The sequence below is a fragment of the Balaenoptera ricei genome, chromosome 19, assembly GCF_028023285.1.
Source record: "Balaenoptera ricei isolate mBalRic1 chromosome 19, mBalRic1.hap2, whole genome shotgun sequence".
NCBI classification, from domain to species: Eukaryota; Metazoa; Chordata; class Mammalia; order Artiodactyla; family Balaenopteridae; genus Balaenoptera; species Balaenoptera ricei.
The window spans coordinates 20743442-20760064 of NC_082657.1; the positions used below are offsets into that span (position 1 = coordinate 20743442).

The following is a 16623-nucleotide window of genomic DNA, read 5'->3' on the forward strand; positions in this document are numbered from 1 at the left end:
CATTTTATTTACATTGATTGCAGTTTAGTATTTTTGTAAACTGCTGTAGGCAGAGCTGAAGTTTTTAAGGCCCTGGGGTTTTATTCTGTGCTCCCAGCCTGCAAGGAGATATCTATCTTTTTTTTTTTTTTTTTTTTTTTAAGTCTGAATGATTTTTTTAGAAGAAGTTAATACTTCAATACTTCTCCACCGTCACAAGCAACAGCACCAATTTCGTGTCACTCAAAGGAAGTATGTTAAGAGGCTGAACTTTGACACCACACTAGCAGATTCAGGAATAAACCATTAACTAGTCTTCGTAAATCGTTTTTTAGAAGAATGAGTTGTTTCATTATTGGCTCTCCAATCTCCCTCTGGGTGGTGCAGAACTTGATAAATTTGGAGTATCCAATCAGTAGAAAATCTAAAATCTACAAAAATATAGAACACATTTGTTTTACAAAAACAGACATTTTAACTTAAACAGTTTTCTTCATTAGTGATAGAGAGCAGGATGTTTAGACTCATATTTTAATACAGGCTATTTCGTAAGAGCTTGCTGGAGAAGAAAATCTTGCTTCGTGTCTGTGAGACTTACAAAAACTAACACATGAAAAAAATCTGATAATAAGGACCAAAGCAGCCTTCTTTCAAGTAAAATTTTTAAAATCATAATAAAAACAATCTATTGTTACATAAGCCTCCATTCCTCACCAGCACCTTCTGTGGGTAGGGTGGGCTAGTTTTTCTAAGCATTTTATATCATGTACCCCTAATTTTTTTTTATTAGCAACCTTCTTGTAAGTTCCTTCAAAAATTTAAAAAAAAAAAAAAAAAAAAAAAAAGACAACCAAGAAAAAAGCATTTCCCTCCATACTGCAATTTGATCTAAAAAAAGGAATTACTCATCAAACCTGCACTGGACATTTGTCTGCAGATACTTCCTGACCATTGATTCATTTGGCTGTGGATTTTTTTTAAATGCACGTTGAAGATGGCAATCCTCTGCAGTGCCGGTCAGTCCTGGCGCTGGCTGCGGGCCGGCTAAGGTTTCTCTGAGAGTGCAGTTACAACACCACGTGAATTGATTTTCTCTGCAGTGACCGCTCCAGTCTGACTGGCACCGCGGCCGCCTCCCGACACATCCCATTAGGGTGCGAGGCAGATGACAGCAGCTGGTGTCAGATTATAGAGGTGTTTTCAACAATGAAAACACAACCCCTCCATCTTCAAGGCAACACTAAATCATTTAGATGGTATCGTTTTTCAGTTAAGAGCATGATTTTTGAACAAAGACGACTCTAGCATTGGAAGGGCCCCCAGCTTCCTTGAGCTCGGAGGACACCAAGCATTTCTGAAATGCCTTTTCTCCCACCTGCATTGTTTGGAAATACTTGTTGCCGGGTAACAGTTTAGCAGCCATTTTCAAGGACTGGGGATTTTTTTTTAATATATATATAGATATCTTTTTAAATTTTTTAAATGTTCTATACACTAGAGGGGAGGTTGTACATGATTTTTTTCCCCTTGCAATGCAGTTAGCAAACTCTTTTACCAGATGCATAATCTGAAAACTGTGTAAAATAATATTGCAATATCCGGGTTGGTTGGCTTAGTTGCGCTCCTCCTGGGCCTTGCTGCCCTCCTCTGTTAGCTCTGCTGAGCTCCCCGCCTTCACAGCTGTGGGGTCTTCGAAATTCCCAGAAGCCTCCGAGTCGACTCTGGAGCGCTTGAACCTGCGGTCAGGATACTGGCTGTTGTCAAAAGGCATGCGATGGACGCAGAGGACGTGGGTCTTCAGATTTCCCTTCTGAGAGGCACTGTAGGGACAGTAGCGGCACTGGAAAGGCCTGTGACCTGTGGGCAGAAAGAGTGGCCGGTCAGCTCTGCTGCTTACCCCCCTTCCCGGCCCCCAACGCTCAAAGGACCATGATCATGATTGCCAATACTATCAATATCATCAGTGTTATTGCCTTGCAAAAATCAAATGGCAAAGAATGAAGAGGCAGCCCATATATCTATTTGGATAAGTAATAAGTTACTTGGATAAATAACGTTACCAAATACTAATAACTTGGACAGGGATTTCCATCGTGGCCAGAGTTTATAATTCAGAGTTTCTAGGTGACAGAAGAGAAAGTCCCCAACACCTGGAAATTCTGTTATAAAAAGTTAGGTTGCAAATATTTTAGCCTTTGCAGGCCAAGGTCAAAGATATGATGTAGGTACTAATACAAGAGAGGAAATAAATTTCCAAATTTTTGTTGATGAAATCCAAAACTTTATTTATGGATACTGAAATCTGAATTTTATATAATTTTCATATGTGATGAAATATTATTCTTGTTGGGTTTTTTTTTCAACCATTTAAAAATGTAAAAACCGTTCTTAGCTTGCAGACCATACAAAAACAGACAGGAGACGGATTTGAGCCTTGGACTGTACTTTGCTGACCCTAGCTCCACACAAAAAAGCCATAAATCCCTCCATTTGAGATTCTGACTCAGGTCTCCAGACAGTTCACTTTCTTACCCTCCCACTAACTCTTTACTGATAAGCAAATCAAGAGTGACCAGGGAGGGTGTTTGGGGTGGGGTGAGAGAGGGATATTACCCAAGCCTTGCTCTTGGGTGGAGTGGAAGTGCCAAGCTGGAAGAATTTGGGAATCTCAGGGTTTCAAGAGGAGGCAGCAGAAGGTATCAGAGAGGAACCTGGACATTCAGATAATCAAGGGCAACCTAGTTTTAAAGAAGTTTGATTTTGAATAGTGACGCTTGGAATCAAACTTTACTAGAAAGGCTATAAATCAGAACAGAAGATGGATTGTGTGACATCCACCTGCTCCTTCAGGCTTGATTTCTCTGTTCGGATGTACAGCAGGCGTGCACACATTTCTGCCATCTTAAGGAACCAGTAAAGCATCTGGATTGGGAAGTTATAATGGAACAGTTGTATTCTGCCTGATGCTAGGAAACGGTGGATACGCCATTCCTGGAAGCTGTCCTACCCAGCACCCAGAGAGGTCAAGACCCAGGGCTGGGTTTCATTTGCTCAGAAAAATAAACAAGTAAATAAATGGGCCCAACCGTTTACCCCAGAAAACATCTGAACAGCATATTCAGCACTTTTTCTAGAACGGTAACAGCAGAAGTCCTGTGTATCTACTTAGCAAAACAGTCTTGTTCTTGAGGAACTGAAGGCCAACCAAATGTTTGGAGCTGAAACTCATTTTCTCACCAAATTGCACACAGTGCTAGATCCTTGCTTCTTTCTTAGTGGGCTTCAGGAATTCGCTCTCTCCTTCTTCCCTCCTAGCCAATTGTCCCCTGGGCAAATCCATTCTACCTGTTGAATCTTTCTCCTTCCAACACCCCCCTTCTGAGCTTAGCCCAGTGTACACCAACTCTTGCTAGACTATGAACATGGCAGCCTGCAAGAGGGCTTCCTGCTTCCAGTTTCCCCACTTCCTGCCCGTCCTCCCCAGGGGTACCACAGTGAGTACCTAAAGCAGAAGCTCAGCTGTGATTTCCTTGCCCAAACCTTTGATGGCCACCTACCCCCTCACCTTCATAGCTCAGTCCCAGCACCTCTCAAGTCTCCTGGGAGCATCCCCCCTTTGCCCACTCCAACCCAAATGATTAGATGGTATCTGCAAAAAAGGCTTCATTCCGCAGGGTCCCCGTACCCTTGCTGTGCTACCCTCTCCCTGAAATACTTCTATTCTCTGCAGACCCAAACCCCATTCTTCTTTCAAGGCTCTGCCCAACTGGGATGCATGTTTTATGGGGCCGCTGTGTGTGTGTTGATCACCATGACTATCTGTGTGTTCCTGAAGCAGGAGGCATAGCCATCTTAATAGCACTGGTGCCAAGCCCACTGCCTGGCACAGAGCAAGCAGGCATTAACTGTTTGTGGACTGCATTATTATCTTACTGCTTCACCTTGCCTTTTTTTTGAATACAAATTTTTTGATAGAGTTTTCTCTTGTTTCTATTGTTGTACCTAACACAAGGCTGAATTTGATCAACTTTCCCACTTGCAAAAGCCGATTTGCAAGTCCATGTAGGTAAGAACAAATGAAACCCAAGAAAAGTGCACTTGCTGTCGGCCCTTCCACATAGCCTACCACAGCAAGAAGAGCACAGACAGTCAGCAGGAGGGGCCTGGACCACCATTGTCAAGTAAGAGAAGGATTCGCAAGCACCATTCACTTCTTACCTTCCTGCTACCCAACCCCACCCTTTGGGCTCAGTCGCCCCTCACACAGGTGACAGGGAAGACCCTGGGATGGTGCAGAAGGAGAACTGAGACTCTATCTCTAGTGGACTTAGCATATTTACGAAGAATATACATGGCCCTACTCTTCATCACGTTGGAGTTAGAGCATAGACTGAAGGGAAGAATCGTGGTTCTGATCAGTGGCAGTGGGATAGGAAAAGCCGTGCCCATTCTCCCCACCATAATCATGAATCTAAGTCAGTGCTAAGCTGGGCCTCAGTGAGTTTCCAACAGATCCCAAGACTCAATCATCCAACTCATGAAGTCGTCATCCCTGTGGACATGAAGCTATGCCCAGAGCTCAGTGAGGGAGGATTTGAGGTTCTCTGAAAGGGCAGCTCTTGAGCAGGAGAAAGGAGGGCCCAAATCTGTAGCTGGAGGCATAGGAACCAACTGAGGGTCATTCAGAGAACCTGAGGAGTAGAGCTGAGACTTCTCTCAGGAAGCTTAAGAAACGTTTTTAAACTTTTGTCCAAATTTTCTCAGAAATGGATTATATTTTCTGGGTTCCCACCAAGGACAACCCTGTGGCAGCTCACAGAGGAGGGGTGACCACTATCCTAATTACCATGGCTCAGAAAAAGCTGGGGCTAACTTGTCAATTTATTTATTTCATGGCAATAAGTTACTGATGGAGAAAATCATGGTGGTCTGACAAGTCTTTGGAGTTAAGGACTCCAAATAATAAATAAAAATAAATAAATAGAGTCAAACTCTTGGTACCATGATCCAAAAAGGCTAGCAGAACCATGAAGCAAAATTACCAAACTAAGGTATTGTTTAACAAATTTACCTCAGATCACCAGGATTCACACTGGTTCCTCCATCTTCCACTGTTTTTTTTTTTTTTTTCCCATCTATGAAAACTGTTTATTATATTTTCTGTTATTATTACTGAATAATACATTTCTGTATGAATCTATGCTACAACCTTTGGAAGCCACCCTCTCTGCAAATTGTGTCACCGTGGGACCCACATGCCTCTTAGCAAACCAAACAGAGAACCTCAAGTATCACCTTTATTCACAATAAGAGCTTTTTTGAATTGGCCAACTTGACATAAAAGCACTTAGTATATTTTTCCTACCAATTGGTTTTAAAATATTAATCATTATTTTATCCTATGGTTATATCTGAATCTCTATTTCTTGGTAGAGTCAAAGATGTACAATAAGTCTGGCATATTTGGATACTTCAGTGGTCAAACCATTAGTATTGAAGTAGTTTTCATTTTAACTTAGGTGAGCTGGGAGCTATATGTAAGGGTATAATGTTATGCATGTGTACATTTGTAGAAAGAAGTCTATACAATACTGGAATCATCGTAAATCCTGATTTTGCAATATACCTTGTAAGTAGAAGCATTGTAGATAATGGTAGCACTTGAAAATCCCAAAGGCCTACATCCCACAGGTTTGCACATACATTTCTGTATGTTTAACCTCATATTTGAGCTTTATGGCAGTTTTGTTAAGGATATCAACTCCATTGCACAGATAAGTAACTTAAGATATAGCAAACATGGATGGTTTGACTTTAAAACAAATTTCCAATGTATATAATGTACTCAGATGTCCTAATTCTCCGATTCTTATGAGAACCATGATCACAATGTGTTTTTGTAGGATACACACACACACACACCCTTGTGAGGGGTTAGTTGAAAGTTCCCCATGAGACTGATGTAGAAGAAAATTATTTGAAGAAATGAGAGGTCCATCCTGAGGGAGGTGGTTATGAGGAGCTGAGACGGGTCCAGAAGAAAGCATTGTGTTCTCCCAAGAATCAAATGTAAGTGAAAGGTTGATCCTTTGGTGATGAGAACATTTACTCCCAAACAGAAAGCTGTTGGTATGCAAAGCACTTTTGGAAACTTGATACATTTCCCAGTCCAGCTAAATCTGGATGAAAAGTTTCATATTTCTCTATACCATTCATCCATTCTAAGTCCCTGGTATTGGCACAAACACAATGATCTGTTAGGTTTTGGTCAAAGAACATAAGCAAGGACTTCAGAATAAACCCTAAAGCTGAGAGCTCCACTAAATATTCTACTGTGATTTTCCGATATGTGTGACAGAACAAGGGACCCACCTGAAGGCAGAGACAGTGGGAGGGACCGTGGAAATCTGCGCTGACCTTTCTTACCTTCTTGCTGCAGTGGATGTGGGGCTCTGAGGAAATCAGATCTCCAGGTGGAGGCAGGTCAACTGTCCCCTGAGGAGAAGCCCTCAGGGTGACAAACTCTGCAAACTTCCATCCATCACATTTTAATGAGAGGAAAGACCAGCCACGCTGCCTGTGCCACCTTGGCAGACTGGAGATGGAGGTGGCCATTCACTTGGGTCTACAGGTGGCGATGAAGATGTTACTGTCCATCAGTTTCTAAGAAGTAGCAAAGGCTTTAAGGCAGAGTTGAGTCTAACAGCCTTTCTTGGTGATTGAATTTAAGAGAATAAGTGCACCCACCCCTGCCAGCTCCCCATTTGAGGAGAGCATCAAAACACTGGCCTCTCTCAAGTTCAACCCCACAAAGAAGCACTGCCCTCCAGGGTGTCCTTTGGCCCCTCTGAACACAGGAGATCCTTTTCTGCACATGCCTGACCACAGAGAGCTCTCTCAGTTTTGCATCTTTGCTTCCAGGTGTCCTCCTGCCCTGCAGTAGCAGTGTGAGTCAGACCAGGAGCTTGGGTTCAAAGCTTAGCTTCCCCTCTCTGTGAGGCTGGGGGGCTACTAACACCCAAGCTTCAGTTTCCCCTCTGTCTGACCTTGAGTGAGCACTTGATCTCTCAAGGCTTCAGTTTCCACACCTCGGAAATGGGGAGATAATACTAATACTGACACCATAAGCCTGTTGTGAGGATCAGATGAGACGGTGTGTCAAATTTGTAAGTGACAAAGAGCTATACGAATGTCAGCAGTCTGTCATTGTTATGGTTGCTGATTTCATTGTTGTCATCGTGTTGCTTATCTAAGCCTGGTCAAGGGAGGCTATGCTTTGTTCTTCATCAAAAGCACTGATTCGACCAGCATTTTGTGTGTCACTGTTTCACACTAGCCTGCCTGTTCCAGGTGGTCTTGTCCCAGGTGGTCTTGGATTAAAGCCAGAGATATTGTCTCTCCTCTGGGCACCTGCCTTTGAAGGGGGCTTGGGGAACTGGAAGACCTCCAGAGTCCAAAGAAACAAGTTTTTAGCAGGGGCATTTCCCTTGGACAAAGTTCAGCAAACGTGGGCTGGGCTGGGCTGGGCTGTGGTCACAGGCCCATGCGGGAAGGATCTCGCATCTAGAGGGTCCTCTTCCGGTACAAGGCTGGCATTTTGAGGGAATGCAGTGTGGGAGATGGTAGAGGTGGCTGGGGGCTCCGAGAGCTCAGCTGAGAGGAACATGAGCCCCTGCACGCCCTTCCACCCTCTTCTCCCTCAAAGTCCTGAGTTTGCTGCCTCTGGCCACAGGGACCTCTCTGCTCTCCAGATGCTTTATATACTTTATACTCTTTCTCACCACAGGACCTTGGCCCAATCCTGTCCCATTCCCTCCACGAGAACTCTCCCTCACCTACTTCATCGAATTACTGTAATCCTGTCCTTCAGCGCATCTGCCTCAGTCTCACGAAGGCCTCCCCTGTGTGGGTCCCCTCAGACCCACTGAGGTTCATCATAGCAAACTCTTCTCTTCCACAGTAGAGCATCCAACAAGAGTAGCTCAACAAATAAACAATTATGTTGTCTTCCCCACAAGACCGACTCTCAGCTCCGTGGCTCAGGGACTGTGGGGTTTTGTTTTTTGGTTTTTCTGATTACTGCTGTTTTTCACCACCTAGTACAGAATTTGGGATGTCAAAGATATCCATCAAGTATTTTTCAAGCAAAAGTACAGGTGAATGGATGGATGGATGGATGGATGGATGGATGAAGGAAAGAGGGAGGTAGCCAAGAGAAGGGAAAAAGAGAGGAATGCTACCCCAGACAGAGGACGTGCCTGACCCTAGGCGCAAGAACAGGAAGGCTGGGTGGGTGCAGGGGCATGGAAGCAGGTCAGTACGGTGGAGGTGGAGCTCGGTGAGAGCTGGGCAGGGGAAGGGCCCACAGGACCCCCTGGGGAGCTTGGACCTCATTCCTTGGGAGACGGGAAGGGAAAGGGCCTTCCCAGCTCTGCAGCGAGGCTGCTGCCCCGAATAGCCCCCATCCCCGTCTGCAGGCAGGGCCTCGGGCCCTGACAGTGTGGCTAGATGTGCACTCCCCCACCAGGCCACTTTCCACCCCTCTCTATCTCTCACTTTGAGGCCATCAACATTTCCCATCACTGCCATGCAAAAAGTTAAGTACATCATACGTTAATTTGTATTGTCACTGCGCCGTAGAGCCGTGGTAAAGAGAGCATTCATTTTTAATCCACTATGAATAATATATAAATATGTATACAGTGTGGAGGGTCAGGAGGAGTAAGGAGAAAGCAAGTCGTACATTGTTTATAACAAAAGTGGGGAAACGAGACATTTTTCTTACTTGCTATGATGGAAATATCTTCTCTTTTCCTGTACCTAAGGGGGAGAGGAAAATGCCTGTCCTTGGGGGACCATCCATTAATTACAGCTCCACACTTGTGGGCAGCTGGGTTTGGGGAAGAGCAGGAGCTGTGTCCACAAGGCTTCCAGACTTTCCATGCTGGTGGTTTCTGCTCAGGTGAGGGATGGTGGAGAGGAGATGGGGAGAGGGGTAAGTGACCAACCACTGGTGCTTAGTCCAGGGTGGTGAGAAAACAGTCCGACACCCACTCATCAGAGCACATTTATAGGAATTGCCTCAATGGTCCTCATGACCACCAGTGGGGATATATGGTGAAGAAATGTCTCCCCATTTTACAGATAAGAAAACTAAGATTAAAAAATTGTCCAAAGTCAGGTAGACACAGCTAGCCAGTTCCTGATCAGGAATTCAACCTTAGGGTTTTCTCAGAACAGACTCTCATCTCACCATTCCCTTCTGTCACTCCCTGCAAACCACCTGTGGGAAGATTCTCTACAAAGAGCTTTCTTTGATCAGACCCAAGGATGCTCCAGGAGGGAATCCATGAACTTCCTGGAGGAATGTGTGCTATAATGTATGATACTGCACACATGTCACATGCCACACCCCTTATGGACACAAGCACCACTGTGGCCTCCAGACGCACGTCAAAGACTGGTATTGAGCCCATGGCTGGCACCAAGCCACAGGGCTTTGTAAGCTCTCTCTCTGTCAAAGCTCACATCACACATCTCCTGGACCCTAGCCCACTTCCATGAGCACACATTGAGCACCTGCTGCATGCATTGCCCTGAGCAGATTGCTGTTGGAATGATGCAGTACTTTTAGCACCAAGAGGGTGGGAAGGGCATCTATTCCACATGCCTGACACAGGCCCACCCAATACATGCTGAATAGCTGCCCACACATCTTAAGACTGCCTTCAGGGGTTGCAATCTACTGGAGACCCAAGTGGAGAGAGGAAGGGGCCAGTCGTTCATGAGCGAAGGACATCCAGCTTCGAGCAAGACTCCAGTTTCCCGTTGAAAGATGGCTCAAAATGGGGGGTTATGAAAGGACCCCCAAGAGAGAAAGAACATTCTTGAGGAAAGACACATGTGCTGTTTGCCAGAGGGTCCATACATTGTGACAGAGGCATAACTCTGGATGTTGGAACAAGGGCATCCTAGCGTGGAGAGGAGCAATCCCCAGAATCATGGTTCACGCTCCGTGGTCAACACAAGGCAGAGGGTCCAGAAGAGGGTCATGTATGTAAGTGGTGGAGAGTAGGGTCCCTGGCCCAGGTAAACAGTGACAGGGACAATCCCCTTGTGTCCTCACACTGCCAAGCCATCTCTCAGACCAGGGCAAGTCTTTCAGATCGGTCACACTGGGGCCTTTCATTGTTCATAACTGGAAAAAGACAACAGTGGGTAAATGAAGAGGAACGTTGCTGCTATGGCTTCTATATCAGCCCTGGCCACACTTACGTATACACTGGGTGGGTGTAAACCCCTAAGAAGGCTGGAAAGCATGAGAGTCCAGGCTGGCCGAGGAAGAATCTTGGTGACCAGCAGCATCATGAATGCTTTCTGGGGCCTGCAGCAGCCCACAGCTGACCCCCTGTGACACTCCCATTTTCCTTTCTGCAATATCTTCTTTGGAGCACAGGATCATGGAGTATTTCTAAGCTACCACAGAAGGGTCTCTCGCAGCCATGTTCTGTGGCATTGTTTTCTAGAAGGGTCCTGGTAATGACCTGGAGAGAAGCAGCCCTCAGAGGCAGCTCGCATGCGCAGGGCTATGAGGCTTGGGAAGTACCAACAAGACTCCTTAATAACAGCCTTCCCCCTCTTGCACCCCAACCAGAGCCCTTTGGATACCTTGAAACTAAGGACATTTGCAAACTGCATGCTGGTAGGTAAGAAAATGGCTCCACCTATAGGGCCAACTGGGTAAGTTGGAAACTCGGCCCCCCAGAGGTGGACCCCGCCCCGCAGGCCTGGGATGAATCCAGGCTGGGTGGTACCAGCGGGCTGGCCAGCCAGTCAGGCCTCCCGGGCAGTGCCTGGTGTCCACTTGGCCCTCACCGGCTGCTCCCTCGGAGTGTCTGCTGCTCTGAACCTGAAGCTGCAAACAAGGAGGGTCCCTGCCCAGGACCCCGGCCATCCTTCAAGCTTCAACAGGCTCGGCAGGGACAATGAGATGGGTAAAAATATACACAAACATGCACTGAGCTGATAGTAAGAGCCTTTTCTCAGTAGCACACGTTACACACACATATATATATATATATATATATATATATATATATATATTTAATTTCCCTAATTCTAAATAGGCAAGAATGGTTCTAATCAGGTACATAATTTATGTTTTCACTTTTCAAAAAAATATTCATCCATCTAATCAAAGATGCTAAAACACTTTGGAATATCCTTAGTATAAATAATTTTAGGTTTTAAATTTCCTGTGATTTGGGTTTAAATTTAAAACACTATCAAAAAATATATTTTACTATTTTAAAAGCAAATTTTGATCCATATGGTAATAGATTGGAGACATCAGTGTGAACTTGTGTTTAGCTTAATACATACCGTAGAGATGTGAGTATACGCAAGGGTTAATATACACACATATATTTCCTTTTTCTGTCAGCCGAGAGGGCCCAGAACCCATGATATCCCAGTGGCAACAAGCACACTTAGCCCAGAGCTTGATTTCTAATACCATTCACAAGAAAAGGGAACCAGGACTCCTTGGAGAAATGGCTGATTCTAGGGCTAGAGCAGGACATACACAAGATGATCCTGGAGCATTTTGTGCCGGAGAGCAAGGAATTGCTCCAAACACATTCATTGATGGGGGTATTGTAAAGCCCCACGCAGCCCAGTGAGAGAGCCCCCAGTGGCCAGCGCTGGAACAGCTTCAGCAACAAAGTAAATGATAAAGTAAGCATCCACAAGTCATACTGTCACAACTAAATGATTGAATCAATACCTACGTGGAAAAGTACAAATGCCCCACGCATTCCAAACCATTTACTACACAGGTGCTCCCCCTGGAGGAGGTGGCTGAAACTCCCACTCCTTTCTGCCGGCTGCATGGCGACCTCCTTCACAGGACTACAGTGTGGAAAGTGGGAAAGAGGAACCGTACAGGCAGACACCTGACAATCACGACCTCAGCCAGGTGACCAAGGTCAGGGGGAGAGCACGTACCCTGATTTGATGGGATGAGAAGGCACTTCACCTCTGTGGCCTTCCTCCCTAAAACCCACGATCCAAGTCTAACCATGAGAAATCCCAGCTGAGGGGCATTCTACACAATATGCCTCAAAACTGTCCAAGTCGTCAAAAACGAGGAAAGACAGAGAAACTGTCACAGCCAGGAGGAGCCCTAGGAGACCTGACAACTAAATGTAATGTGGTACTCTGGAATAGAGAAAGGACATTAGGTAAAAACTAAGGAAACCTGAGTCAAATATGGGCTTTACTTAATAATAGTGTATCAATATTGGGTCATTAATTGTAACAAATGTACCCTACCAATGTAAGATGTTAATAATAGGGGGAAACGGGCGTGAGATATATGAGAATTCTCTGTACAACCTATGCAACATTTTTGTAATTCTAAATCTATATTAAAATTAAATTTTTATTTTAAAATTTTCTTAAAAAGTGAATCTGGTTGATATGCAGTGGACGGTGATAGCCCAACACCCCAGATCAGGAGATGACACAGCTGAGAGTGTGGCCCCAATGAAGCCAAGCAGGTGACAGGGAAACTCTTCCTGGAGGAGGGGGTGGGACACCCTGCTGGATACAGCCCTACCAATATACAGTGTTTGCATTACTTAGTCACGGTGTGAAGAGCGTGGGGTCTCAAGCCAGACACCTGGATTCAAACCTTACCTGTCTCTACAGCTTACACACTCTTGGGCTGGCTAGTCAACTTTTCCAAGTCTCAGGTTTTTCATCTTTAAAATGGGTGTACTAATAATAGCTCACTCATAGGGTTGCAGGGATTCAATGAGAAAAGGTCTGTAAAATGCTTAGCACAACGTGTGGCACATCAGAAGAGTTAAATCAACGTTTGCTAGATACGGTTTTGCATGTTCAAATACTCTATTAAGTGCCTGTTGCGTGGGAGTCTTGAATTGGAATGGTCATTCCAATGACAATGCTAGAGTCAGGTGTCAGGGTCTCCACTTGCCAGCTAAATACACCAAGGTCCTGAGAGGCTCAGTGTGTGTCCAGAGCCACGAAGCCAGAGAAAGGCAGAAAACCCAGCTTTGCACCAGCTCCCTTTGAGCCTGCAGCCAGGGCTCAACCCACTGTCTTGCTGCCTCTCTGCAGCTTCAGGTTCAAGTTCAGTTAGTGTGAAAGCTGAGAAGATGAGGCTGGATTCCAGGAGATGTCAGCAGAAGAGAGCATCTGGCAGGGGTGTCGGAGTCCCCAGATCCTCCCAGCTCAGCCCTCTCCCCACCTCTCCCCGCAGCCCAGGACCTCAGAAGTAGCAGCCTCAGGCGGTCCTGCCCTTCCTTCCCCCTGACCTCAGGGTGGTCCCTTCCTCAGTGACTTCATTCCATGCTCTGGCCCACGCCATGCAGAATTTGCCTTAAATCCTGTTTATTTCTTTGCCCCAGGCTGCCGATGTGCTCAGCGAGCCACCAGCCTGCCTGGGTGGTCAGGAGAGCCAGACTGTAGCATAGGCCCGGCCACTGGCACTCACAGGCAACTATTGATCCAAGATCTTAAATCATTCCCCAGATTTTATGAAAGCATGTATGTTTATCATTAAATAACCTTCCAAGGGTCGATGGATGAACTTACGTTCCTTTTTTGGAGATTTTTAGATGTGTAATATAATAATCCTCTAACAATACCCAGTGTTTGTCTCTGGGTGAGCTCACTTAATCCTGAAAGAAATGCTGGGAGAGACCAAAATGAGAGGACACTGCCTTCAATGCAAGGCGGGAGCCAGAGAACAGAGGGGCTGGGACCTCACCCAGTGTCACACAGCAAACCTTGCCCTCCTGAAACTCTCTTCTCTCTCCCAGCATTTCTGGGGAAGGGAGGTACTTGGAACACCACACTAACAGAGGTGATTTTAGATAGAACTGAGCTGACCACTTTTTAGGTGAACAGCCTTAGGAAAAAAAGAGTGAATCAAAGTTGGATAGTATCGCTAAAATAAAGCTACCTTTTTTTAAAAGCTTTTAATAAATATTAAGTAAAATTATTAAGGTGGTACTCAAGAGATGACAAAAATAGGAAGGGTTCTAAAATTAGCCAATGCAGCACCTCCTATTCATACTTTTAATATCCATATCTTCACTCCTTAGGAATATTGGACTGAATACAGTTATCTGAAGCTCCTGTGGCAATAAGGTGGGCAGTAGGCATTTAGCAGATGCAGTAACAGCCAGCCCTGCTCCATGTGAACCCATCTCTGGGCACCATCAGGTTCAGTGGGTCAACAGCCCACCCCAGAAACAGCAAGGACTCTAGGAACAGAAGGAAGACACCAGAAGGAGCAAAAGGCAGTGGGCATGCTCTACACACCATGCCAGTCCCCAAATCCCCTCTGTACTTATGCCCATCCCTGCTCTCCAGCCTTCCATGGCTCCCTATTTCTTACCAGGGCATCTTGCCTCCTTAGCCTGGCTTTCCAACTTGCAACCCCTTCTTACCTAATATTTATTGCCATTGCCACCAGGAATTTGCCCACTCCAGCCCCCAAATCTCCTTCCAATCAGATCCAACCAAGCCTCAACTCATCCTTGAAGCCAGCTGTCAGAGCCCCATGGGCACTTACCGAAGGCCTACATAATAAGTATGTACTTCACCGTTCTGTCAGTCACTGCTCACTAATGGCTTCCTGTGACTCGGGCTCGGTGGGTCTCTCCCTCCCCTTAGGGGGCCTGCAATGCACAGAGTAGGGACTGGATACTGGAGGCTGGGAGTTGTTCCCCTTGGGCAGCTTCTTAGGAAGGGCTCGGGCCCCTGCCTTGGGTGGGTGGCCCCTCTGCCTAGCCCCACGTTCTCACCTTCACGGGGGCCTAGGGACACCCTGGGGTGGGCAGCCCTGACTTAACCAGTCTGGTCCCAGTTTCTGGTCTTGTGAGGACATATCCCGACGTGCTTCCCTCCACCCTGCTTGGCATTCTTCCTCAGATCCAGCCCCCCCTCCCAACAGGCGACCCTGCAGAGCCCTCCCCTGCACCCTGCCCATGCCGGGGCTGGCTGCAGACCTGGACCGTACCCTCTGCCCTGCTGTTTTCCCCACCAGGAAAACCCAAGTGCTCTGTGCCCTGGAGACCCCTCGGGACCCCAGTCCCGGCTGCCACACTCCTCCTCCCAGAGTCCACTAAGGGCACATGAGAGCTTGACCATTTTCCGGTGCACCTTGAGTCACCTTGGGTTTCAGTCTCCCAATCACAGCTCTATGAATAGGCCTTCTCCCCCCATCCCCCCTCCCCACCATCCTCAACCACACCACTTCCTGTGCAGTGCTGGGACTGGACCGCCCCATCTGACGGGGAGCCCAGAGCCCAGGTGGCCACAGGGCCAGCTCCACGGATTCCATCACTACTATGGACATAACACGCTTCCACCCTCCTCAGAAGTCACAACCTGGAGGCACACGTTTTTATTGTTTTGTCCCCAACGCTACATTTAAAAAGATTTAAGGTACTGCCAATGTTTCAGAACACAGAACTTTTATGTAAAAACATGGATTACCAGTTTATCTGGAAAAGTCAGAAGGTCTGGCAAGATCTTCTCAGAGGCAGCCGCCCGCCTGGCACCAGGGGGCCTGAGTTCTCAACCTCCGCCTTGTACTGTCTTGAGGCTAACAAGCAGAGCTTCACCTCCTCCCAGGTGAGGCAGGGTCACGGGGTGAAGCCTTCCTGTGGTTTTTCATGTGGCAGATAAATTGCATTCCTGTACACACACACACACACACACACACACCCAGTGAAATAAACAAGTGGGTGGTCTCTGCTGGTTTGTTTCCTGTTTTCCATCGTGTCCCTTAAAATGAACACATCAGCCCGTAATTGTAGGTTCTGTTTTATTATACAATTTAACTATGGGAGGCGGGCCAATGTTGTAACTTGGCGTGTGCCAAGGGTGTGGTATGCACCGTGCCTCACTAGAAAAGAAATGGGGGGGGGGAGGGGGCAAACCCACAAAATCACCCAACACAAAATGCTGTAAGTATATAGACAGCCGGTCCACTAAAAGCTGGTATCCAAGGTTATCTGTGGATACTTCACTACCCACTCACATCTTTCATAAACACAGTACATTTCTTGGGGTGGGAGCTCATATGGTTTGGGGGAGGGAGGCAGGTGGGCTCATGTGGATTGTAGAATATCTCACCAAAAACAGTGCAGCGGGGCCACTCATATGCCATCAAATTTCAGTGCTGTTGTACTGTATTAATGTGAGTTTATGTGAGAGAGAGAATCACACATCCCTCTTTTCGTAAATGCATCAGACACCTGCAGTCCATACCCACAGTATATATCCATATAGATGGGCACACTGGATATATTTTAAACAGCTACACTTTATCATGCCCAATTCAACAAATTGGTACCGTGAACAATAGAAAATTACAAACTAAAAGGGAGAGATGGAAACATAAACTTTTCAACGTTCAGCGTTCTCTGAGTGCCACTAATGTTGTCACATGCCAAAAATAAAATAAAATAAAGCACAGGAGAGAGGTGGCTTTTCCTATGAAGTCACAAAGGAAATGCTACTCCTTTCTTCTCTTTTTCTCCCCCTATAAAAGGCTCTCTCTAAAATCAAAGGTGTCAGACTTTGCTTTCTCTGGCTGGCATGATC

At 46.2% G+C, this 16623-nt stretch overlaps 1 protein-coding gene across 1 annotated transcript in view; it reads right to left on the reverse strand.

The window, feature by feature from the left end:
• Window positions 1–1591: 1591 nt before the first annotated feature.
• ZNF536 (zinc finger protein 536) overlaps window positions 1592–16623 on the reverse strand; it is a 306291-nt gene continuing 291259 nt past the window's right edge. Inside the window, exon 5 of the mRNA XM_059904661.1 lies at window positions 1592–1836. Coding sequence (XP_059760644.1) covers window positions 1592–1836 — 245 coding nt within the window. The remainder of the gene's footprint in view (window positions 1837–16623) is intronic.